The sequence below is a fragment of the Trachinotus anak genome, unplaced genomic scaffold (genome assembly GCF_046630095.1).
Source record: "Trachinotus anak isolate AG129_WGS33_773 ecotype Australia unplaced genomic scaffold, CSIRO_AGI_Tana_v1 ptg000007l, whole genome shotgun sequence".
Lineage (NCBI taxonomy): Eukaryota > Metazoa > Chordata > Actinopteri > Carangiformes > Carangidae > Trachinotus > Trachinotus anak.
Genome location: NW_027273858.1, coordinates 6,719,499 through 6,746,780, shown reverse-complemented (window position 1 = coordinate 6,746,780; position 27,282 = coordinate 6,719,499). Strand labels below are relative to the sequence as shown.

The 27,282-nt window shown below is 41.0% G+C and overlaps 1 protein-coding gene across 2 annotated transcripts in view; it reads left to right on the top strand.

Moving 5' to 3' along the window:
* The window catches only part of camkmt (calmodulin-lysine N-methyltransferase), a 108,881-nt gene extending 82,119 nt beyond the window's left edge, over positions 1 to 26,762 (top strand). The window contains exons 8-12 of one of the 2 annotated variants that reach the window (XM_071480162.1): positions 3,134 to 3,200; positions 5,982 to 6,056; positions 14,819 to 14,882; positions 17,697 to 17,828; positions 24,915 to 26,762. In XM_071480162.1, the coding sequence (XP_071336263.1) occupies positions 3,134 to 3,200; positions 5,982 to 6,056; positions 14,819 to 14,882; positions 17,697 to 17,828; positions 24,915 to 25,013 (437 nt within the window). In that variant the 3' untranslated portion in view covers positions 25,014 to 26,762. Of the gene's footprint in view, positions 1 to 3,133; positions 3,201 to 5,981; positions 6,057 to 6,168; positions 7,946 to 14,818; positions 14,883 to 17,696; positions 17,829 to 24,914 lie in introns of those variants that run through there. The other variant, XM_071480163.1, reaches the window with a different exon arrangement.
* The last annotated feature ends 520 nt before the right edge of the window (positions 26,763 to 27,282 follow it).

The window sequence follows — 27,282 nt, the reverse complement described above, 5'->3', positions numbered from 1 at the left end:
GTTTTAGCCCATCACCTGATAAATTCAGTTGTTTTTGTATTTTACAACATCAATTACACGTGACTTCTCTGTTAGGCACAGCGATTTCACATCTAATGGCACATGTGCAACAATATTTAACATGTTGACAGTAACGCTCGTGTCATTTTTACATTTCACACATGAACAAAAAAAAAGATAGATTCAGGCACATGTGGTGAAATATGACATTTTTACATGTGAGAACGTGAATTTCACATGTGATTTTTGAGTCTGTAACATATATACATTAATAAAGCAATTGCAACTCCACAAGCAGTAATATCCTCTTCTGCTTAATCAGTCATAAATCTTTGTGCCAATTGTTATTGCCTATTAAACATCAAATAGATCTTAATTGAGGCGTTGCAATCTAAACCATTATTATTGCTTGTGAATTATGATGCCGTTTTAATCTCTTCTACGCGATGTGATCAAGATCTATTTTTCCGGTGGCCCTGCTCGAGCCATATGTGTGACTCTCTCAGGCTATATCATAAACTGAAAGTATACTGTGCAGTGTCACCTCTGGGTTTCAGCCCTAAAACTGTAGATTGTGTTGAAGTGAAGGAAGAATAGCCATCCACCTCTTTTATCTTTAGGCAATAGCAGCAGACGGGGCACCCACAGTGACAAATATCCAGCACTAGTGCTCAACATGGCATCTACCAATCCTGACTGCCCACAATGCCAAGTTAAGAGAAGAGTAATTGCCATCCTGTCAGATTTTGTTTGAGACTTCGTCTAATGCTAAGGCTAGGGTTAGGGCTTGATGAGTGTTTTTGAAGCAGGAACAATCAAGGTTTGTTTAAAATGTTTTTCTGTGTGGTTAAGGTTTAGGCCTATAATTAAGTTTTTGGGACAAATCTTTAGGTCTGAGTTTTTTTCCCCCAACATTTGTTCTGTGAGTGGGTTATTGATCAACTCTGTCAGCTTGCAAACCATCTTGTGCTTCTTTTCCATTTCACACTCCTTGTCTGGTCTCCTCTTGTTTTCCCCCTTTTTCTTCCATCTTCTTTCATCATTCCTTATCCTTTCTCTCCCATCCTTCCAGATCTTGCTTTATTCACCCAACAACTATACAGTCAAGAAAAATGCGCTCTGACTTGTTACAGTTGTTTCACAAAAGCAGGAAATCTAAATACACATTTCTATCCCATTGACCAACATGGCACTTCCATATTTTGCTCTGCTCACAATATATCTGTCTCAGCCAGCCACAATGCTCCTTCACTGACGACAATAAGACCAAACAATAACATTACAGAGCCTGTAAAGCACACAAACACACACACGAGGGCACACAAACAATACACCATTGACCGACTGCTTTGTTTCATAGAACAAACACATAGAGAGAATTGTAAGTGAAATCATAGCGAGCATGGATCGAACACACACAGAAATAGAGAGGGAGTGTTGAGACAGACAGATAATTTGTTCTGGGCTCAGCCAAATTGGCCCATTCACATACTGCAGGCACTATGTGGCATTTCCTCTCACTGAGGAAGCTGTTGGTCTTAGCCTTGTTGCTAATGACCACAGTTTGTCTCGCATGGCCTTATTGTGCAGCTAGTGTTACAATGGAACGAGATTGTGAGTTGTGATAGCACTCAGCTTTATTCAGTGAAATAGATGAGACGATAATCCAGAAAAAGAACTTGTGAATAGACGACATTTAGTTGCACATATCTAGAGAACAGATTTTTCTCATTCCTTAGAAGTTGTTGATCTCATGTATAGTGCAGAAACACACACAAACACACACCACCGAGAGGAGCCACTGTGACCTTGAATTTTCATGTTGAAAATCAATTTGAAGCGTTCCATTAAGAATGATTGATGCATGTCATTGGCTGCTACTTGTCCACTTCAAGTGATGGGAGCAAATATTCCTGCACTTTAATGGTCAATAATACTCAAATCGTTCTCTCTCTTTCACTTTTTCCTCTTTATTTCGTTGTGTGTGTTTTCAACTCCTGTGTGTGCGTCCGTGCATGTCCTGACCTCTCCTCTAGTGGTGTGCTAGTGATGAGATTACAGTAAGCTGCTCTGCTCTTCGCCCTGTCATCCCTATGCATAACACACAGACGCACAGGTGTCCAGCATTTGTGTGTGTGTGTGTGTGTGTTGTTCGCTCATGCTTGTGTGCGCGCATGTATATAATTATGTGCTCACCTATATATTATTGTGTATCTGTGTCTGGGAGGCCTCTTTGATTTTGGATTGGCTCTCTAGCTATCAATTCATCAACTTATCAAGCGTTCCTGCTCTCGCTCTCTCTCTCTCTCTCTCTCTCTCTCTCTCTCTCTCTCTCTCTCTATCTCGCTTGCTCTGTCTTTGTCGATTGGATTTGTCTCAGCTCTTTGCAGGCTTTAAAGACAAGGAAATCCTAATTGAATTGCTTTGCAACTCCACAAGCCAGTGTCTTAATAGACAACTTGACATCAATCGCCCTGCCTTTGTGCGCGTTCATCTGCATGTGTGTGTTTGTGAGAGGGACGGTGTGAGTGTGTGTGTATCTGTGGTTAAAAGCCTTCCCATTGATCCAGCTAGAGGCTGCTGTGATCTGCTTCTGCAGGCAGGCTCTCTATCCCTGGAGATCATCTCTGATCACTCATGCTTTCTGCATGAGGATGTTTACGATACATGTTTTTACCTACAGAGGTTAGTTACTTTGATTATATCTCTGAATGTTGCTCTGACACACAACACTCCAAAACCGTATGCTTTTTGAGGGGTCAGTCAGTAATTTGAATCCCCTGGTCAGTATGGGACATGTAGGTGTATTAAATCCACCCTGTAGAATTCTGTGATTATAACATCTTTCAAACTGTTTCAATGGCAAAACTTTCTATTTGTAGAAAAATAATTTAAGAGTCCATGACTTCAATTAGAATTTAAGTCCACTAGGGGCTGAACTACAAGGATTCAGTGCAAACAGATCCTACTGTGATTCTTTGACTTTTTTATCTGCTGTAAACATCGCTGAACACTCATACTGTAGGCAGACAGAGAGAACATTCACTTCATGTATTATGGGATCTTGAAGCCTTTTTAAGTGTGAGGATGTAATGTGTGTGCCTATGATAAATCCTTGACCGTGGTGTGTCAGATGTACGAGGCCTGGTCGAGAGAAACAGGCAAGCTGGAGAGTTTAGGTCGACACATGTATCTGCCAGGTGAGACCGTTTTCATAGCTCTTTATGGAGAAGATGCATGACTTCTACTCTGGGCTGTGTCTCACTGAGGCCAGATAGAAGAGTGGAAAGTGTGCAGTGCTTGTTGTGGTGTTTGAGTATTTCTCTTAAAAGTGCTCACTTTGATTTGGCCCACCTCATTCTGTGCTGCAAGCCAACGAGTAAACATAACCTACTGTATGCCATGTAGTGGATGTTTTTACAGTGCCCTGAGTGCATACATTTTTAGCTTGGGTGGCCCCAGTGGGAGTGTAAATCCTAACCATAGCTGTATTGTAGTCATGCTCAACACAGATACAGCACAACTAAGCCTCCCCTCTTAACTCAGAGAGCGCAGACATGTCAAACAGCATACACCAAAAATCCAAGTAAATGATGCAGATCTGCCCCAGAATTGAATTTCTTCTTCCTTGGCCCTCATCCCTCCAGCAGGTTCAGTGCAAATCGGTTCTGTACTTTTTGTGTAATGCTGCTGAAACAAACAAACAAACCCACAGACACATGTGACGACATGACCCTCCTTGGCGGAGGTAACAACACCAACAAACAGAACAACTACATGAGATTAAAGTGCATGGTAAGTAAGGGACAAAAATAGGTGTGAGGCACTCTTAACTTGAATCAGCAAATAGCAATATTATATCTACAGAATTATGCTGTGTTTATGTGTGTATGTGTGTGTGTCTGTAGTAGTAGTTTACCTCATTAGATACCTAAACCTATTCACCACCTGCACAGTGTTAGCCTTGACATTTTCACATGATAAATGGGAAATAGTTTTGTTCCCTTTGTGCTATCGCCAAATATCTGTAAGTGATGGTTCTGGACCAACTTTAAATGGACGACACATCTTTATATGAATGTGTTGTATGAATCTCTGTATTCGATCTCTATTTTAAGCTAAAGTAAAATACAAATACAATCAAACCAGATATGTATCTTGGATAAATATGTCTATTTTATACATTTTTTCATTCTTACGTCTCTAAGTTTGAAAAATAAATGACAAAGGATCAGACCTTATTCACTACGTACTGCAAAGTAGAATATGTGTGTGTGCGCGTGTTCACGTGTACGTGAGTCATCCAAGCTTAATGATTCCCTTTGATAGGGAGTTCTCATCCAGAAACCATCAAGAGAACTTTCCATAACACAGACACACACACACACACACACACACACACACCTCATATGCGAGGACGGGCTAAAACATAGTTAATTGTTGTCCCTGTCTCAAAAAAGGCATTTTGCCACTGACTGACTGTTTTGCTTCCCTACCTCTTCTCTCTCTCTCTCTCTCTCTCTCTCCATTTCTCCCTCCTGCACATATTTACACGAGTGGAAGATGGAGTGAAAAAGTAAACGTATAATTAGGCTACATTACTTTGATTGTTTTCTTTTCAGATTATGCCTGCTGTCATCGCTGCACCGCAAGAGAGGGCGAAGGGCACGATGCGATTGGACAAGGGGAGGGAGAGGGAGGGGCGTGTCGCGTGGTGGTGTGTGCATGTGTATGCGTATGTGTGTGCGTGTGCTGGGACCTCCTGCCGCGAATCGAGATTGTGTTTCTAGCGGGGCCTAATGTTTTGTTTACTGAGTGTTAATAATGCCTAATTAATAATCCCCCAATCTGCCTGACAGTCTGAGAGAGAGAGAGAGAGAGAGAGAGAGAGAGAGAGAGAGAGAGGGGGGAAAATGGTGTGGAAAAAGAGATGGAACAGTACACAGTGTCAGCACAGCCCTTACACAATCTGGATCAACCACATTACAGCCAAAGAAAAAGAAAAGCACACCAACCACTGGTAATCGACTACAAAAACTCTAAAGCTCAATTCACTGAACAGACAATACAAAGTGGCAGATTGTCTGAGTGACCAGTAACTGAGACAGACATTAATGAAATGTAGACTGAGGGACCACAACCTGGCCATTAAAACTTTCAGTAGCAGTACTTAATGCTCAAATAACAAGACTTTGACTCGCTCGCCACCAAATTGCCAAACTAAAATGTAATATTTGCTTATGGAGGAAACTGATCATTTCCAAAAAAGCACCAGAATATGTTTAAACCTGAGGGAAAACCAGCAGAAGACCTGTGTCCTCTTGTTATGATTATTTTTTCTCTTTTCTTTCACTATTACCAAACTATACCTCATTCCATTATATATATTTTCTCTTTTTGTAGTGTTTCTATAGTGTATATAGGATTTTATGTTATATATTTTATAATAATGTGCAAACTGTTTGCATATTCCCTCCCTACATTCTGAATCACTGTACTTATAGTATAAACCATGTACAACCTCTTTGGCAGTGATCAGTCAGTCAATAAAGTAAGAAAGAGGAAGAGAGAGGACAGTGTGGATAGTGAATAGCAACCTGCATGAACGTGGTCTTCCTGTTTGTGAGAGTGTGTGTGTGTGTGTGTGTGTGTGTGTGTGTGTGTGTGTGTGTGTGTTCACATGGTATAAATGTCAAGTGTCATGTCAGAAGCTCCCTCTCTTTACCTCACAAATGACATGTCGTCCCTCCCCGTCGCTTTCTCCAAGTCTCTACTGAAGCAGAAAAACAGTGGGGGTCAAAGAGAGAGGTGTCAGGAAGCAAGAAGCCCAAAGTGTTGGAAAGATAGAAAAGAAGCGGCGGAGAACAAAAGACGGACAAACCCTCTGTTGCTCGCTGTGCAGCTTCACCAACGCTGGCTTTCTCCTGTCACAAGCTCCGCAAATACTTAACTTTGGTCTCTGTTTTCTGTGTGTGTTACAGAGTGGTGAGGTGGGACTGTGAGTCGGACATTTCAGCACTAGAGGGTCACTTTGACATCGTCATGTGTGCAGACTGGTAGGTTCACACACACACTCTCACACACACACACACACACACACACACACACACACACACACACTTATCTCTGTGTGCGTTCATGGCATTAATTTTCACTTATGCGTGACAGTTCTTGCAGGGCCCCCCACCAGCGCCTGGACCTTCCCCGCCTTTTCCACACGCACACATATACTCGCACACACACACACAATCACACACACACACACACACACACACACACACATACATACATATGCTCAGATGCCCGCCTGCCTCCATTTTACACCAAATTGCCTCGTTTTCATGCTTGGTGTCCCAGCAAATGGATGACTTAGGCAAATTGCAAATAATTGCGCCTTGACAAGGAAGGAGACACAGTAAGATAAAGAAAGAGTTGAGGGCGGATGGAAGGAGGAGCAGAAATGGAGATGGAAATGGAGAGACAGAGCAACATAAACATAACAATTAGCCCATCGGTCATTGAAATGTAGATCTAGTGGCTAATCAAGAATTACATCTGTTTTTACCGCTCAGTTGATCTGTGTGAAATAAAATGCGTCAGGACTTTTAGTGCATCCGGCACCTTGACTTCCTTGGAGAAAATATGAATAAGAAACATGAGTGTGATCTGTGAAAGAAATTGCTCCTCTAAAACGTTCATTCAAGTTATATGAGCTGTCAGAAGGGATGGAATGTGCAAAGGCCTGTAGTGGTAGATAAAAGTGTACAGTAGGTAACCCTTTTGCATCCTAGGCCTGGCACAGTACATACCTGCTACAGAGAGAGAGAGAGAAAAAAAAAAGAAAAATCAAACGTGATCTTTTATGAACTGTTTATCATACATACATATTTTGAGCAGGTCAAAATTTAAGAAAGAAATTCCAATAAATTACAGTGTCTTTAGAAGCTGTTAAGTCTTAAACATTTTTTTTTAATTATCGTGATTTAAAGAGTCACTGAAGTTGTGCCAACCAGCCAAGCAGGCTCCTGCTTCAACACCAGTGAGCTATGATAACGTAGACTCTTTAGCTATGATTTAGTACAAAGTGACGGTGTCATGGCAGAGTGTCAGGCCTTCTTATAGTCTCTGGGTGGGGTCCTGTTTAGGTTTAGGTTCATTTTGGCTGGTTCACTTTTAGGGGGTAACACATGCAGGGATATTGGTACTTGTAGCAATGTAGCCTTCATTAGTGGTGAAGCTGAAGGTTGGTCTTTGGGGCTCTGTTGTCCCAGAAGACTTCAAACTCAGCAGGCAGATATCAGGAGTTCATGCAGGACATGGAGAGGTACTCTCATTTGGCCTTTAGATGACTCTGGAGGGAGAGGCAGGGGCTGTTTTAGCAGGAGAGGAGAACTGCTGACCTCAAGGAACACTTTGAGGAACTCAACTCAGAGGAAGCCTTACCCAGCTTTGTGGTGGAGGTCACTGAGGCAGTGAAGAATCACTGTGGATGAGATTCACCCTGAGATGATGCAGGCTGTGGACGGTGTGGGGCTGTCTTGGTTCATGTCTCCTCTATATCAGTGGGTGGTGCCTAAGGACTAGAAGACAGGCATGGTGGTCCCCCTTTTTCAGTGGGCCAGCATCTTCCTTTAGGCTATTTCAAATTTTTTAGATGAGTGAGTAAATGCCATTTATGTCCATTTACCCTCCATCACATGTGTACACTGACTTTCACACATGCACATACACCCACATGCTGAGAAGATGGACAAGCTGTTGGTTAAGCAAAAGTTCTTGACTATTTCGCAGATTCACAAACACTGAACAGAATCAACTTGTGTACAGTATGTGTGTATCTGTCCGCACAAGTGTGTGCATGTGTGCTAAGTGCAGCATTAGCAAACGCTGTTATCATTATTGTAATGTCACGGTCATTACAGGTAATAGTCAGGTACAGCACTCAGAGAGAGAAAGAGAGCAGGCAGCTAATAGAGGATATTTTGAGGATATTAGCACAGTAGTGTATATGCATGTGTGTATGATAGATGGAAGCAGATAGTGAGTGTGAGAGCAAAGTAAATTGCATGTGAATTTTTGATATCACTGGTTCTTTAGAGTTCCCATTTCTCTCAGCAGCGATTTGCGCTTTAGCCATAGGCCTGTGTGTGTGTATGTGTGTGTGTGTGCGTGTGTGCTGCAAGACGTCTTTGTGTGCGGTGCGGCCTTTTCTGTGTGTGCATGTGAGCAAGTGATTGCGTGATAATTGCAGTGGTGGTGGTTGAAGAGTGATGGCTGACCGATTAACGGGCGCGTCATTGTGATGATCACCTGCAAAAAGGTCAACAACGCAGCTTCCACTCCGATTAATTATAGCTCCTACCAGTTGCAACGGAACCACCGTTGAGAAGGGAGCAGAGCAAAAGGGAGGAGGGGAGTAAGGAATGGAGAAGATTTTAGTGAAACATTGTCTATCAGTTATGTGCTAACTGCTTTGGATATCCTGCCAATTTTGCCAAAAGAAGAATAGTTGTTAGATATGTTATTTAAGTACTATTGAAGTAAATCTGGCACTGCTGACCGCTGCACCAACTTTTTAAACAATGAAACTGCATCACTTGAATAAGACATTATGAACTGCCTCTCTGTGTGATGTCATAATTAATATAATTATAAAAGGGATCTTCCTGAATCATAGGTTAGTATATAATAGAGTATCTCGCTAGTGCCTGTTGATTAAAGATAGTGCTACACTTATGTGCTATATATACATAAGTGTAGCACTATCTTATATATCTCATATATATATATATATATATATATATATATATATATATATATATGCTGTATATAAACTGTATATATACAGTAGTCATGCTATTTGTCACAAAGATAGGAAAATAACCCACCACTGCTGCTAGCCATTATTTCACAGGGTGGTTGGTATTAAACCTCTTGAAACACATTTCTTCTTCTTCCTGTTCCCAAGCCCATAGATCATCTGTGCAAGCAGCTTATTATGACCCATAGTTATCTTTTATTAGCAGGCAACCTTTTGTGGCCATAGTGATTGTGACAGGAGCAAAGATGGAGGTTGGGTGATGCAGTATATAGAGAGTTTGTATAAGGAGGAGGTTGAGGGTGGATGGATGTGTCGACGAAACAGAACTTTCAGACGAGAGCCCACTGTTCATTTTCCTTGTTAAACCAATCAACATACATCCCAACAACCAACGTCCATACACCCACCCAACCCAGTTGTGAGTCAGTCACAGCTGTCAATCATGATGTCATACTCCATTTTATTGCATCAAATAGGGTGAGGCAGAAACCATCTTTGGAAAAAAATGATTCTTTAGTTTATCTAATGCCCCATCCAACAACATGGTGGGGGCGGGGTTTATGACCTATACTGCAGAGAATGAGAGGCTAAAAGAGAAATCAAACAGAGGGAAGGATTATTTGAGTTATTATGTATGTTGAAGTCCTGCTCTGCTCAGACATGTGTTTTGCTTGATGTTACTTGATTTTTTACCATCACTGATTTTGTGGCATCACAGCTAGTTTGGAGCCAATCATGGAGTATGAAACATACACCGAAACTAATGAAGTGTGATGTAGAAATGTGAAGCCTCCAGTTCACATACACTGAGAATGGACATTTTACGGAAAAAAGAGGCGTCTTGTGTCCAGCAGTGAAAGAATGTTTCACTAGTGCATTGAGATCTTGACGTCCTATCAGTTTCCAAAAGTATCATCAGTGACAGTCGATAGCTAAAAGACTCACAGACCGAAAGACTGACAGTGCTGCAGGAACAGTGGAGTGCCGTGTGCCTCCACACATCTACTGTGTGTGTGTGTGTGCGTGTGTGTGTGTGTGTGTGTGAGTGACAGAGAGAGAGAGAGAGAGATTCCTGCAGTGGGCATGTGGATGGCAGAGAATCCTTGGCTGGGATGTTGGCATGTCTGCTTTTTCCAGAAACTGTCCATGTGTGGGCACTGAGATAAAGCCTCATTTGTGTGTGTGTGTGTGTGTGTGTGAGTTTGTGCGTGTGTGTGGATTTTTCAGGTTTGTACGATATCTATGTCATTTGCATCTTGTACGTTCACATGTGCAGTTTTTATGCACATACACTTCTTTTGTGTTTAATTTAAGACCTGACAGTTAGATGGGTTCAGACTAGATTAGGAGCTCTGGATACGTCACCGGTACTTACACACACACACACAAACACATGCACAAAGACACACAAAACACAAACACATGTTTGTTGAAAACTCTATGTGATAATTTGCACAATAGTACCAGGTCAGAAATATGTAATGGCACTTTGGATGAAGTTGAGACAATAAACAAGCGAGTGTTGCTCGGTGCTTGTAGATTATGTGGGAATGTGGGAGTCAAACACATTGCTGTGCTGTAAATATCTTTAAAAAAAAAAATTAAAATCACGTCAAGTGATTAATTTGGTTAAGTCATCATTTGTTGTGTTTCTTGTCTCTCTCTCTCTCTCTGTGTTATGCAACAAAGACTTTTAGGGGCATTTACTTTTAAGCAAAAACAGTCCATTTTCAATAGATAGAAAAACTGGTGCCAACTCTGTCTCTTTCTTTTCTCAGCTTCAGTCATATCATGAATCATAATGAAACAGTATCAACCATTTTGGTTCTTGTACATACAGTACAACTCCACATTCAGATTATTAGAAATGTTGGTCTGAAGTCTGTAAAAATCATTTTCACACTAAAGTAATTAAGTAAATAATGAAGAGATTTTTTTCATTTTGAAATGAATGAGAATCCAATAAATGAAAGACAGTTTATAAAAACATGGTGACCCTTTCTACATCATCAGGGTTAACTGTACCAGTGAGAAATATTTGATCAACATGTCAGAACTTCTGTTGCTCAGGTCTCACTCAGGTTGTACTTGCAGTACTGCTGTCGACAACTGATGTGTTGTAACTCTGCATCTGTAGCTGATAGCAGATCTCAAAGGTATGTTAATGATTTTAAAGATTTTTGAGATTCAGAAAACCCATGAGGCGTTCAGCGTTTTTACCGCTCCACAAATGATTCTTAGACACACGCTTATTGTCTTTGCCAAGAAAAGCGTAAGTCGCTTTCTAAGAATGTGATTAAAGTAACACATTCAACTACACACACACTCCACACACTTGTATACTCCTTAATAGGATGAAAGACCAGTGTGGTGCTGTCGGATTTGTGTCTTTTTGTGTCTAGGTCAACGCACTGCACTAGCTCTATATTTAGATTTTGCATGTGTTGTTTTGTTTCTTTTTTGGTACACAATCACAAGGTTGTGTTACTATCCCATTCTTAAGTGGTTTAGCCTTGTTTTCCCATATAACAGCACAGGTAGTAACAGTTTATTTCCTGGATAGTCTGGGATTGAAACAAATTCATTTGATATTCTTAAAGTAATTTATTAAAGTGCAGCAGAACAAGAAAATCCTTGTTAATAAAATACTTAAACAAAAGTAAAAGAAAACAGAAATCATAATGAAGGGGACGAAAAGAATTACTCAGTCCAGTTAATCTGACCAACAGCGGAGAAGTTGTTGGTTCAAATCTTGACACTGATGATAAAGTTCGGTACAAACTCTGATGATATGTTCACTTTACATGATTTTCATTGGCTCATTTTGGATATAAAACCAAGAGGTGATATATGTAACACCATAAGTATACTATGTGCTACAAAATCAGAAATAAGTTGCTAGGGAATCAATTATAATATCCTAGTACATCAACATATACACCCCTGCGTCTTGACCCTTCACCCTTTGGGAAACTACATCTCAGTAAATGATGTCATGTGTTTCCATGATCTCACCCTTACAGCTTTGACAACATCCTTTATGTTCACATATGTGTGTAAGCAGACAAATATAGCATCAACGCTCTCTCTCGCTCACACACACACACACACACACACACACACACACACATGCCCTTGTTGTGCACTTTGACCTCTTGTCAGTTTTGACTGGAGCTCACAGGGCTGTCCTGGGTGGGAGGGGTCGGCATGAGACAATAGGCCTCTGACAGTCTGGGGGCATCAGAGGTGACCTTAAAGGGGAAGACCACTCAATTTTAGAGTCCATAAATGTTAGTCTGACAATATAAAACAACAAAGCCCAGCTAAGTGGTGTAATAGACTGTGAAACATACAAGAATATCATTTACTGCCCATTTGTCTACATTTTATTAAACAGTGAAAGTAAAGAGAAGCCAGAAACTCCAACTAACAACAACCTACTTGTCTGGAATATTTCAGTGGTAAATTACAGCAGTTTAACTTTACCACATATGACATGTCACAGAGTTTTAGTGGGAGCCTCAGGGAAACTCCTTCATCAGTAATAAGACAATATGGTCTAAATGAAGATTAAGATTTACTTTCTGCACTTAGACATGGTCTACTTCTCATCTCTGACTTTAACTGTTGCCCTCTAAATGACACACTGTCCTTCCCCTGCCCTCAGAGCGTGTGTGTGTGTGTATTTCAGCTGTTACCTCCACCCAACTAGCCTACTTCCTTATTTTCATTACCACTCACTTTTCCCGTCAATTGATATCTGTGGCAAAATAAACCAAACACAAACCTCTCACCTTTCAAGTCAAATAAACTTTGCGCCTCAGGTCTAACCTTAGAAAGAACAATAAACTTAACACATACGTACACACATCCTGGTTTCGGTAAGAGCTTGTAATGCTTTTTTTTAAAATTTCTCATATCCTTTTAAAAGATATAGTTTTGTAGGAAGGCTATGGGCAGAGATGCAGTGAGGAGATGCTGTGACTTGTACCACTGATTCCTCACTGGCAGCAGAATGAGGAAAGGTCAGAGGCTGTGATTGGAAACTTGCCACCCCATTGGCCGGTTGAACGGATGTGTGGGATTATGTCAAATCTGCACTGTATTGTTGCATTTTAGTCAAATTACTCCACTCTCATCTGTGATAATAGGTGCACACAAACACACACACATGCACACACAGCACACTACTTACTTGCATAATGGATTGAAATTTGTCTTTGTGGATATAGAGACAGGTGTTACTTTGTTTAGAGTGATTGGAGTTGATTTGGGCTTGTGTGTGTATGTGTGTGTGTGTGTGTGTGTGTGTGGAATGAATCTCCATCTCATCCAAAAACCATCACCGTTACATGAAACCAACTTGTTTTCCCTTGTGTTAAACCCACATTTCTGGTTCCCTCCGCTGAAACTCTCAGGAATGTTCTTTAAGTATTACAATGAATTTAATATCTTCGTTTTATCCTCTTTCACTAAGTGTAATTAAATTTTGAAGAAAAAACCTTGTGACCACTAAAATCCCACTTCTTAGCTTCTTCCAATTTCCGTGTTTTTGGGTTGGAGTTCTGCTTTATTTCTGTCAAACAATGACATATTTGAGGGTGAAGCTGCTACTAATTTATTTTTATTCATAAGATACTGATGTGCAGCAGAGGAGAGACTGAGACTGACTGACCTAATTTTTCTTCCTGATGTCCCTGGCACTAGAGCAAAGTAATTGTATCAGACACCAAAGTTATTTGTCGTTTCGGCTGATTAGAGAGATACATTCCCATTCAGGTCCAACCATCTTTGGTGGAGAAGCTAGTTAGCAAAAATATTTGCCTCACCATGAATAACTTGTTACTGTGCTGAGTTAAACAACTGAACATTATTATAGAGCCTGGGTTCAGGCGTGCAATTTTAAGGGTATTTATAGCTCTCACCTACAAGCACATTTCAGAATAAAGCTTGTCAGCATGTTATTTTAATTACATCTTCAGACAGTGTGCCTCACCCTCCTCTCCCTCAGCTGGTCAAGTTTAAACCCAATTAGTACCGAAGAAGGCAAAAGATTGCAGCACCATTTATAAAAACAATGCAGGTGTAAATTCATTTTATGACATTTTTTATGTGCAACATGTAGCTTCGTTGTTATTTGTTACTAAAATATGCCCTGAATACCATTAAGGAGCCATGTTTTGTTAAGATGATGACTGAACCTTTAACAAAAAAGTCCTGAATGTCTCAGTCTGTTTTCCTTCCTTCTTTGTTCAGGTAGAAATGCCTGTAGACTTGTGACCTTCTTGTAACCTGATTTTACTCATAACTCATTTGTCATTGTACATTAGCAGTTTGATCATTTAATATTTAAATGTGTTAATCATGTTGTGTGTGAAGCTGCACAAGCATACATGTACAAATGGTCTAATTCATGTGTACAAAAATGTATTCACCGTCTCTCTCACACTTTAACACGGGAGTTACAGCACAGTGGTGTTTAATGCACAATGGAAGCAGTTCATTTGATTTTGTTAACATGTACTTTTTGATTTTCTTTCCACCCTTTGTTGTTTTTGTTCTTATATCTTAATATTAACTGCAGAGCGCACATTCCAGGTATTAACTCCACAAATTCAAGGTGCTTTGTGGTGCTTTGAAGTGTCTCTGTGAAAGTGTGTATTTCTGCACATTCATGTATGTGTGTGTGTGTGTGTGTGTGTGTGTGTGTGAGTCTATGTGTGTGCGTGTATTTACTGTAGGCGATTATATCTGCGCACGCTGGATTTTCTGATGTTCTGAATTCCTCTCGGTGCCTCATCAATAGGCTGAGGTGGAAACACATGGAAACTCAGACGTAAACAAAAAAGGGAGAGCATCTTACCCATGCAAATTGTTTTTCCCTTCTTCCTGTTGGAGGATTTATTTGTAAACAAAAGAAAATAAATAGCCTGCTGCTTTATCTGGAGCTGCTATCGTACGAATGCATTCTAACCTGACTCTCCCTCTCCCTTTCAGTTTGTTTGTCGACCAGTACAGAGCCAGCCTGGTTGATGCTATAAGGAGATTACTGCAACCCAACGTAAGTGTGTGTGCTTGCACGTGTGTGTGTGTGTGTGTGTGTGTGTGTGTGTGTGTGTTTGCCTCTGTGTGTCTACTGTATATATCTCTGCTTATCCCCTTCCTCTAAATCACCACCCACTCTTCTCAATCATAATTAGGCCTCGCCCCAAACCCTATACACATTAATAGTCTGACAGGATTAATATCATGTAATGCTTTAATGCTTATTATGAGCAACTTGAATGCATCGCTCTGATCTCCATCTCTCTCTTTCATGCTTTCCCTTAATCATAAATCCGAGGCAACTTCTCCCTTTTGGCCTCGCGATAAGACCCCATGCTGTGACAGCCAAAGCAAATGGGGGGAAAAAAGCAAAAGGCTGGAAGAGATAGGGTTGAGATTTATATTCATCTGAGGGAAGAAGGGTGCATTTTAAGTACAGAGGCCAGAGTGGTATGGGGAATATCTGTGCATGAAAAAGAGTTGAAAACAGCACTGAAGGGAAGGAGATAGGGAGGAGAAGAAGGAGGAGGAGAGGATGCAGGAAGGGAGGGATGAGGGAGGAAAGACATGGATCAGAGGGAAAGCAGGAGGGAGAGCATTGGGAGTGATGAACGGAGGTATGGAAAAGATGAACAGTGAGGTGGAGGTGGAAGAAGAATGAGAGAAAATGAGAGAAAAAAAACATTTCTCCTCATTTAGAATCTCAACATAGATCTTGTTTGAAATCTTTTCTAGAAAGGTTATAAAGAGGTTTTCAGTTCAACACAGAGTCCTTAAGGGTCAGTTCACTCAATCATAAAACAAGCAAACACAGACAAAAGTCAATAGCAGCCTCAGGTTTCATAAACTGACCTTGTTTCAGTCCCTGATGTGAAGTGTTTTCACTGGAACTTCTTTCTACAGAAGAAATAGTCCCTATGAAAACTGCTGACTGCACGCTCAGTGGATAATCCAGCACAAATGGGACACTGTCTCTGGACAGAGATGTTGCAGCTGTATTTTTTAAATGTCATTTTTAAATGCTGTCAGCACCTCAAAGGAAGTCCCATTCACTTCCATTTTCTTGAGGTGGAGGCGGAAATCTCAGTGATGGATATCTCAGAATTTGGGCCAATAAAACCAAAACTACCCACATATCTACCCATATCCACACAGCTTTAGTAGCTTTGTTTCAAATGCAGAGCTAACTACAATATTATTTATATTATGTTCAAGCCAAGATGCATGTTTCCTCAGCTGACATTTCAGACAGTGACATGCACAGTAACGCCTACCACCTGGATGTGTGTCTCTCGGCTGCAGTTGAACGCAGAGGCTGATGTGGTCGAACGACATCTGGCCATTGTTGTACATCTGTGTGTTAAGTCTCTCTTCATGTCTCTCTCTCTTTAATCCAGCGGAGATAATTCAGGGACTAATATGATTTGAGTGTCGGCCATCAGACTGTTGCTGCCACAACAAGCTTTGCCAAATATTTAATAATTTGCTAAGCTGATTAAACAATTAACAAAGCAACAATTAATTCTCCCATCTAATGGCACTAATTTGTTGTTTCTGACAAAGGTGGTCCATCCGGTGGGCTGGATCCCCCTTAATCAGCTGATTAGTGCTGCGAGGAATTTTGTCTGTTTGTTTGCTTTTGCTGTGTTTTTAAAGAGGTGGGGTTTGGAGAAAAAATGCAACTGGATAGACAGATGAAAAATCATCTGTCAAACAGGGTGATCCTGCTGTTTCCACTGCCTTTGTGTTCATTTAGCTTGTGTTGTGTCAGTGTGCGTCTCTTTGTGTGTGTTTGTGTGAGCATCCCTCTTTGCTCCATTTAATTAAAACAATAATAACATGATCAACATGAAATAAAACTGAAAGCTGAAGGATTTCAAAGAAACTTTGAACCTCTTGGTAATCCTCTTAGTATTTGCAGGACATCTGTGATGCATGTGCACACACACACAAACACTCTTTCTTTCTCTCTGTCTTTCTCATACACACACACAAACACTCAAACAAGTCATATAATGAGTAGCTATATTCAGACCTTCACGTGTGTGTTCACATTTCCAGGCTTGATTGGATTATTAAAGCTTAGTTTTTTTTTTGTTTTTTTTTTTGGTTTATCATTTAAAAAAATCAAAGGAAAGAGAGACATACAAGCAACTAACTCTGTGTATATGTGTGTTTGCATGTGTAAGGCTAAACACTAAATGTTATGAACAGTGAGGTGTGAAAATATGTGTGAAGTTCTCCAGCACGCCTGGGAGATATGGCCCAAAATGGTATCACCATGAAAATGTTTATATCAGATGATACAGATAATTATTAATCATTTAATGACCTGTTTCTAATGAAGACCAGGAAAAAAGCTGCACATTACTATGTAAGTTATGTCCTTGTAGCATTTGGATGTTTTGTCATACAGTGTTGTAGCTGAGTACCTATGCATCATGGGATGTTTCTTGAGATGTTGCAGATGTTGGTCGTGACTGACGACATGTTGTGTAATCCAAAGAGAGGAAGTGGCTGAGGTGATAAAATGAGTTTGTTGCCTTCCAGCTCTTGGCCGGGACGGTTTTCCTGCACAGTTTACTCACAGCGTCGTTATGATCAGTCAGACTGGCAATCTGACCGACTTCACCAGCTTTTTCCCTCCATGCTTCTGTTGTTGGTGCAGCCAAACAACACACCTGTTAAATGACCAATCAAATTATCTTGATGAAGTATCTGTCGTTGATACATATCGCTATTGTTTTATCGCCCAGGCCTGATGCACGGCACATTTACTGGGGATTATCCAACAACTAAAGTACTTACCGTCCTCTTGTTTTCTACCCAGGGCATGGCGTTGGTGTTCGCTCCGCTGCGAGGTGAGACTCTGACGCTGTTTTGTCAACTGGCGCAGCAGGCGGGACTCTGTGTCTCTCAACACCAGCGGTATGACGCTCAGGTCTGGGATGTTCACTTAAAGGTGAGACGCATGTCCAGGAATAGAAAGACTCTCAGACAGTCAGTGAGGCTCCACAGCACTGGACCCTGTGCAGAAGTAGACACTTGAATCAGTCAGGTTTTGGTAAGAGATGTGGCTCACAGCAGGCAAAGAGCTCATTAAATCAATTATTTTTCATTTTCTCACCAACTGATCAACTGTTTTTTTTATAAATATCTTGAGGATTATTGAACTGACCATCAGCTAAACAACCCTTCTATGATGGCTTACTCCATGTTTTAATTCAACGGTAGTAATCAAATGTTTGGTGGAAATTAAAATAAATCAAATTAAAACCTGTTTAACGCCGTTCAATTGCTTTTTAAAAAATGTGCAAAATCTGCTGCTTCTTAATAAAGAGAACAAAAACAATCCAGGCTGTGAAACGTGCACTCAGCTTTAATAAGGACTCATGGATTAGCTTGTCGTTTGATACTTAAGAGACACTTTGGGAGACACACCAGAGCAAAAACAAGCTGCCTTAACTTGGCACTGTGTGTGTGTGTGTGAGAGAGAGAGAGAGAGAGAGGGAAGGAGAGAAAGGGAGAGTGAAAAGAGAAAAGGAGCAACAGAAAGCACATGAGTAGGCAGTGTTAGAAGAAGTGGTGTCCAGCTGTTATCTCCATTACACACACAGCTACAGAAGAACAGGACAGCAAGGAGTGGGCTAAATTGGTGCACACATGTTCAGCTACACTGGTGGGACAATTGGACAGACTGGCCATTAAAATGCCTGTTAAAGTAACCTCAGCAAGGAAACTCTCACTCCTTCTCTCCGTGCTATTTAGCTGTCACTACATTTAGCATACTCACACATTCTACAAGTGACCCTCTCAAACTGCATTTAGGGTGATAACACATTTACAGAGGGGACTGACGCAAGGCTGGTCTTGGTCAAATTGTCACAATCCACATTTGCCAACCCCCCACCCCCACCCCCCCCCACCTGCAGTGAGAGCATCAGTGCCCACTGTTCTCCTGTGAGGAAACCACATCTGGAGAAAGTGGAGTCCATATCAAACGCAGCTGTGTGCATTTCTGATTGTGTCCCTCTGACCAGTGAAATGTTGTCAGTGTGTGTCATCAGTATTTTCCCTTAAAAATGATGTACAACTAATGTGTATTAGTAAACACATTTTATAGGAAACTTAATGTTACCCATATTATGTGTTTTTAATGAGATAACAACAAAGACATTGTTCACTGTCAGTATGTAATACTATATGTCACTGTTTGCCCCACAGTATCCCCCCCTGGAAAATTAAACGCAATTAACATTTTATGGTAATGTTAAGGCAGATGAAAGCATTTAGTGAAGGTTAGAGAAAGATGACATGACAGGTGGTTGAATATAAAAAAAAAAGTTCATGCTGACTTGAAACACAAGACACATTTATTTGTTCAATATTAAATCAAAACCACCATCTTTCCCGAACCAAAAAACAGGTCTCAAGGACTCAGATCCTGATCTGACTCCTCATGTAACCCGTGTTCACATTTCCAGGACTAGGTTTCCTACAAAACATAAAAGGCGGAGCTGGAGTTTTATTTTTAAATATAGTAACTAAACCTAGTGAATAAAGGACAAAATAACATTTAATCTTCTGGGACAGAGAGGAAGAATAAGTAGTCTCTGTAGTGTTACAGTAGAAGCTGCCATTATTGCATTACTGCAAAAAAAATAAAACTTTGAAAAAGCTGCTGAGAGAATTGATTAGGCCTCAAGGCCACAGAATACACAGAATAATATGACGACAGTTTGAACAGTGAAATAAATTGATGTGGTTAAAAAAAAAGAGCATCATGAAATTATGCTTTTTTTTGCTTTTCTTTTCTTTGGTAGCCAGGGGTCTGTCAGACCATTTAGCTCACTGCTGAAATGCACACTTCCATCTCAGTAACACACACTGATACACAGACACACAAACACAGTGGGGTCAGGTGCTGTGTGCGGATATGAGGACAAGTTGAAGTGCCCCCCTCACAACTGAAGGTGATTAAGTCTCCTCTGCTTATCTTCTGATGAACACTCTGAACAACCCCTGTGTGGGGTTTTTTTTCTGTGTGTGTGTGTCTAGAATGGTCAGTCAGGCACATACAAGGGAACACACACACACACACACAAACACACACACAGACACACACACACACACACACACACACACACTGTGCACACACCTAAGAAACAAGCTATATCACAATCCCACACAGACCAGACATCACTCAGACAGCATATTGGCTAGACATTACACACAAACACACACACCACATGATGATATCACAGTGAAACATACACTGTCACCATGCACGCATGCACACACACACACACACACACACACACACACACACACACACACACACACACACACATCCAAATGAGCAGCTGCTGCTCATTTACACTACAGATTAGCTTTCTTCAGCTATATTTACTTTCAGTGGGTGGACCAGAACACAAGAAAAATGCATATCAGGCCCGACAGTGGAACACACTATGGATTTTGTGTCACTGTGGCTTAAAACAATCAAAGATGTCTCCACCAAAAGCACATATATACATTTTGAGGAGAAATGCAACCGAAAAGCCTATATATATATATATATATATATATATATATATATATATATATATTTTTTTTTTTTTTTTTTTTTTTTTTTTTTTTTTTTACTTAGAATCCCAAATGTTATGAGCTATTATACTAAATTAACTTTTACTGTCACTCAGCCTTTAATTAGATTTTGTTTGTTAAAAAAAAAAAAGCTGCCACCTCCTTTTTTTGAAAGAAAATCAGAAAGATCAGTAGTTTGTAATATTTTGTATAAGAAAAGATTTTTTTTTTAAAACCGCTGTAAGTTCAAGAAATAAAACCAAACTAGGCCACTGCATAGTGTAGCTCAAATATGTGTGACATGTGAGTGTCAACAGGACATGATAATATATCATTATATGACCAATATGTGCAAAATCACATGTAAAATAAGCCAATTAATGTTGGACTATGTTCTACCATGAAGCATTACAACAAACTCTTCAAATGTGTAAAACAGAACCCTCTCCTGCTCTTGGATGGGATCATTAGCATCGACAACAGAGCTCTGTAATGATATGATACCACTGAAAGCTGTGAAATGATAATAATGAATTATCTCCCAAATCTTTGTCAAGTTAGCAGCATGCTCCACTGAAACGACAATATCATGTAATTGGTCGAGCTTCCTTGCCGTATGTCCTTTTGGCCGAGTTTATTTCTTCTCATGCTCCCTTAGCGACTCACAAGCTCCTCCATCTGGCACAGATGCTGTTAAACAAACGTACCCCCGGTAGCTGAGAGTATGCTGGCATTCCTCGCCGCGCCAGCTTTGACACGTGCACGTCAAATTTGATTTTGTTTGGATTATACTGCCAGTCTTAACGTTTACTTTGCATGTGTTTGTGTTAAAAAGAGAGAGCAGGGAGTTGTGTGTGTGTATGTGTGTGTGTGTGTGCATGTGTGTGCGTGTGTGTGTCTGTGTGTGTGTGTGTGTTTTTTTAGCAATTCTTTACAAACCATCTCTAGACCCCCGTCTCGCTACTCTGCAGTTTTTCACACATACACACACTTTCGCCCTCTGACACAAACACACTCGAGGGACTGCCGACAGCAGGCAGGCCCGATGTGCAGCAGTAGTGTGTCTAAGAAATGTGTGTGTGTGTGTGTGTGTGTGTGTGTGTGTGTGTGTGTGTGTGTGAGTGTGTGTGAGAGAGAGTGTAAGGCGTGTGCTGGGACGGGCAGACAGGGCTAGTGCGTTATCCTCTTATCCCCACTGTTGTGGAATAGAGAGGCAAGCAGCTGGAGGGACTGCAAGCAGCCTGATAATGCCAGCGCTATTTTCTAACCCGCCATCTTAATCTTGTTACTCAAATGGTTGTGAAGAGAGAGTCATGAATTTTAATTTCTCTCAAACGCACATGCACACACACACACACGCAAGAGAGTGTGTGGATCCCCCGTCTCTCTCACATGCATTAATAGTATCCCCACTGTGTCCATGCACTCACACTCTCTTCCCTGCCTCCTTCTTTCTGCCTCCCTCCTTCACTCTTTTTCTCTCTCTCCTGGCTTCCCACATTTCCTCCCTCCCTCCTTTTCTCTGACATATCTTCCTTCACCCTTCTCTACTCTCCCTCCCTCTGTTCCCCTCTATCTTCCCATTTCCTACATCACGACCCACTTCTCTATTTATTCAAGCCTGTCCTTCTATCCCTTCCTCTACTCATCTCTCCATCCACCCAATCCCTCATTCTCTGTTTCCTAATCCTGCCGAGAGAGACCCCAGACATCCGGTTCATCCCTTCCTCCCTTGTCTCAGAACCCCCTCCTCTCTCTTTTTCCACCTTGTTCACTTTCTCTCTGGTCTACGCAAGCAGGGCAAGAATAAACGAGAAAAAGCAGGAGGCAGAGAAATGAAGAGGCGAAATGAGAGCACGAGAGAGGGAGACAGAAGCTGGAGCGAAAGTGGCAATAAAATAAATGACTTGCACCTTGGAAAGGGAAAAAAAAGAGAAAAGATTGTGGGGGTGGTGGGGCAGGGGGCTGGGTTGAGAGCCGATTTAGCCAGCCACCCATGAAGCTGATTAGGCAGCCTGCGATCAGGAGGAACAGCTTTGCTTGTTAAACTTTTCACCTCTGCGAGCTCTCAGCCCTCACCGCGTTAAGGCCCCCCCCACCCCTCGCCTCTCTATCCCTCCATCCCTCCATCTATCGCTTCCTTGCTCCTTCCGCCTGGTAGAATTTGAATGTGAATGCTGGCCATGGTCCCCATAGCAGGCTTAGCATGGGGGGCAGGCAGCTGCCCCTCCACGCCCAACCACCCCCTGGGCTGTCTGCTCTCTCTCTCCCTCTCTCTCTCTCTCTGGGGGTCACAGGTTCAACCACCGGCCGGCGCCTGGAGGGATGGCCACAGGAAGATAACACACATGAAGGGCACTTGGGGAGAAAGGGAGGGACCAAATGAGAGAGGGGAGAGGCAGACATGGGCAGTTTGTTCATATTCAACAAAAAGGAAATTGGGGTTAAGAAAAAAAAAAAAAAGGCACAATGGTGTAGAGGGGGACACATCTCACTTTCTCAAGAGAAGATATGAGAGTAGGAGGGATGAGACTCGTGACAGAGCTGCATCGAGGCAGAACCTCAGGTACATCACACAAACCCTCTTCTTTCTGGGTGTTTGTGACATTGTGAACTATATCTTCAAGTACTGTTGAAGACCACCTCTTGTACCTCTGATGTATACATGCACCAACTTGTAGCTACTTCTGGATGTGTAACAGTGTGCTGCCGATGCGATAGCATTGTGTTGTGGCATAAGTTGACCTGGGTTAAACTCTTTTGCTTGATGATAAATTTTTTTTTACAATTATTTATCTATTTATGTGTGTTTTGTGTTTTTGTGCTCCACCATGACTACACGCTCCTGCACAGACACGTAGGCCTACTATACTGCAGTATCCTGCATTTATAACTGTGCATACAACTGTCCTGTTAATTTTTTGTAGTGGTGGTAAATAAAGCGAGACACCTGCAGGGACTGTAATTTCAGAGACCTGCTTACCTTAAAGCAGAAGTTTAAAAAAAATCTGTAGTTGCTTACGGAGCATCCTGGATGTTCTCCTTTTTGAAAATTAATAACATCACTTTATGACACATTTTTATGATGATAAGCTGAAATGAGCAAACAGTTATGTCTTGTAGGTTTTTTAGTTGCAGTGTTGCGCACAATTAAAATACTTAAAAGCTGATCTAGATAGTTCAGTGCTGGAAAAACTTAATAAAACCTGAACAAGTGCAGCCCACAACGTCATGATTTTCACGAGTGCCAGAAAACAACCGTATTTGTTGTGAAGTGAGCCCACAGTCAGCATTTCAGCTTGTAATGTAAGTGGGTTTGGGTTGGATGGGCGGTGACTTGCATAGCCTCAGATGCCGCTGACGGAAGTGAATTTCGGGTCAGTCTGAGTTTCTGTTTGTTGTGAAGAAACCTTTTCACACAGCTCTGCACTATCCTGTTCTCACCACACACACGTACATACACACACTCACACAGACAATCACACACTCTCACATGAGCAGACCCACTAAACTCACTTTCATAAGTCTCTGATCATTTGGCGAGACGCTGAGCGAGCTGATTAGCTGGTGCATGCCCAAACTGCCAAGTCTGCTTAAAAGGGCACTGAGTGGGCACCACATGGACACCCCACAAAGCTGTGAGTGTGTGTGCACGTTTGAGAGTGAGAGTGTTTGTGCGTGCAGGGGTATGCACAATGGAACTGGAACAATTAGTCAATCAACTAACTGACTGACGGAAAATTGATTAATTTTAACACATTTTCTTATGCACAAATGCTAAATTTTCTAATATCACAGTTTGCTGCTTTTCCTCGTCTTATTTTACAACATTACAACTGAATATCTTTGGGCTGTTGGTTGGACTTGAGGAAATTGTCATGAAAAATTAACTATTAACCATAATGAGAATAATTGGAAGATAAATCAATGATAAAAATAATTAGTTAGTTTAATCCCTAATTTAATGCACAGATTACTGCACTGAGATGTGTGTGTAAACTAGTTAAATCTTAATGGTACCTCTCAAATTAATGATGGTACTGCCCATAAAAATAATAAGAATTTATATAGGTGTGTTTATGTATCACTCAGGTGTGTGTGTTTTTCTCTGTGCCAGAAATGAATGACAACATGACCAACTAATGAAGAAAAGCATTACAACTACTGTAGTAGTTAAGTTTAACACAAACTTTCCTCATGCAACACTGCCCCTCTTTTGTTTTTACTTTTTTATATAAGGAGGTTGATGAACCGCTGCTCTTCAACATTTGAGCATCATTACACATTACCTTTATCTAATTTTCAAATCAAAGGTCCGCTGAGAGAAAAAAAATTTGCCTGTATTTATCTGTAGGCAGTCAGCAGTATTGAAATACTGATAAAATTGAGAATATATTCGACCAAACCCTGCAGAACGTTTTAGTTGGTGTTTTTAACGCTTTTCATGTTTTGTGCTTTTCAGATGCAGCGAGAGGGAAAAGAAGCGTACGACGAGAACATCCACTACCCTCTCCTCATCACCCTCACCAAAGGACCTCCACCGGTCAGCCACTCTCAGTAAACCAAAACAAGCGAGCCCTCATCTCCACACAGTACCACTCCACATGCTTTTGGGTGTTTGAGATGGAATGATGCTACAGAGTCGTGTCAACAACGTGATCCGCATGTGATCTAAGTGAGGAGGAAGAACTGCACTGAAAGAGCAGTATTAGAGCACAGTACGGTTGTGTTTGTCTCAGTGTTTAGTCAAATTGAGAATGAAAGAAAAATCAAGTTGTGGTCATTTTTTTATATTTACATCGGCCACTGAGAGGATTTATCACCGGATGGTGCAGAGAATATTTGAGTGTGCATGTTTTGTAGTTTGAAGTGCTGGTGAGGAGCAGTGGGGATATATTTACTGTAGCTGGGGAGAGGGAAAACCTGGTGGATATATTCTTAGCTAGTATGTTTGAACCATGTGCCATATGCTAAAGAACTTGAGTCAGCCCTTTAATCAGGTGACCAGTCATAATGGTATTTGACCAGACACCTGATCACTGCTCTAGTCAGTCAGTCATCCATCTGGTTAATCAATCAAAAAGTAAAGTGAACCAAGTCAGTTAACTAGTTGTTCAGTCAGTCAGTGATATGGACATTTCCTCAGTCAGTTACTGTAGGTTGTCAGTTATTCAGTAAAGTGGCCCTCTTTAACCCATCGGTGTGAACTTCTGCCTTTGAGTTTCTGGCCTCTAATTCATTAACTGTCACAGACTGTGGAGCAGCTCACAGTTTCCTCTATGTTTTCTTTATGTCTCTTTGTTCCTTTCTTCTCCTGCTTTTATTTCTTCTTTTAAAACGACTCATTCACCCAGTCAGTGGTCAGTATTAAGAATTTCTTTGGTGCATTAATTATAACAGTGAGTTAACATAGAGACTACTGAGCAGTTGTTGCTGGCCAGGAGCTACAGTCATATATAGGCGGCAGCAACATCACCATGGATACAAGTCCTCCACACTACATCACATTTTAGTTTCATTTTACACAGCTCTGTTGGTGTTATAATCGCTGTTTGAACTGTTCAAGAGACACTTGTTCTGACTCTATAACTCCACCAACGTCACCTCCAACCCCTGCTTCACGCGTAGTCGAAAAGAGTTTGCAACACGCTGCTAAAAGCTCCAAGTCTGAATCGACTTCAGGAAGTGCAACTGTGAGACAGAGAGAGAGAGAATACATGCACACATTTATTAACAAGTGACCCCAATACTGTGGAATAGTTTAAGATGAAATGCTATACATAGCAAGATTTCTTTGCATCCTTTTTGTTTGTTTCTTCATTTTTTCTGCTGCAGACTTCTCAATGGTTTCTTACCTCCAATGTCCACTGGCCCTGTGACTGAAGCTCACACATGCCAGGTCTGTTTTTGGTTTCTGCTTGTGTGCAACATTCACTTTTAATTTTATATAAATGACTGCACATATTGAAAACTGATTGCTTGTTTATGTCACCTTTCCGAGAGGAGGAGGATCCTTAGCTTTTCTTTCTGCTGCTACACACTTCAGCACAATCAGAACGATGGGATACAGTGACTGTGCGGCTGAGTATTTTGTTACCACAATGACAATGAATGAGCTGCAAATGTGTTTTTAGTATGAATGTAAAACAAAAAAAAATGTCTTTAAAATTGTAATGTGTTAAGGAACAGAGCTTGAACAACAACACAACGTAGCCACAGCCAGTGGACCCCAGTTACAGTATGACTTCAGATTGATAAACTATGTGCAACCATTGTTTTTAAAAGTCCCACAATCTCCTCATAACCTGAAGAGCAAAGAGTTTTACATGTTTCAGGTAAACTACCCCTCGATTTTCTGTTGGCATTTTTTCTATCAACACAGTTTTACTCAGGTCTTTTCCCTTGAATTCAGCTCTTTTGTCTTTGTTGCAATATTAAAATAACGCGAAGTGTCAGTGGGTCACTCGAGCCGAAAGCTGTGCCTATCACTAGTAAGATGTTTCCATATTTCACTGTGATCCATTGCTGTGTACAACAGCCAAGAAGCTATGCAGTATTTCCCAGTGGCTGCTGTTTACATTCCTTCTCTTAAAAAAAAAAAAAAAAAAAATCCACCTTCAGAAATAAAAAAGTATTCCCTTTGTGTAACTACTCTGAAAAGTAAATTAAGCCTGTTTTATCAGTGGTCTCAATGCTTTGAGGACTTAAATTGCATTGCAAAGGTTTAGAAGTGTATTTAATTACATTTTTATCTGTAATGCAGTTTGCTGTATACCTTTGATATCTGTGGGCTAACACATAAAAACCATCCCAACTGTGACTGTGAGCAG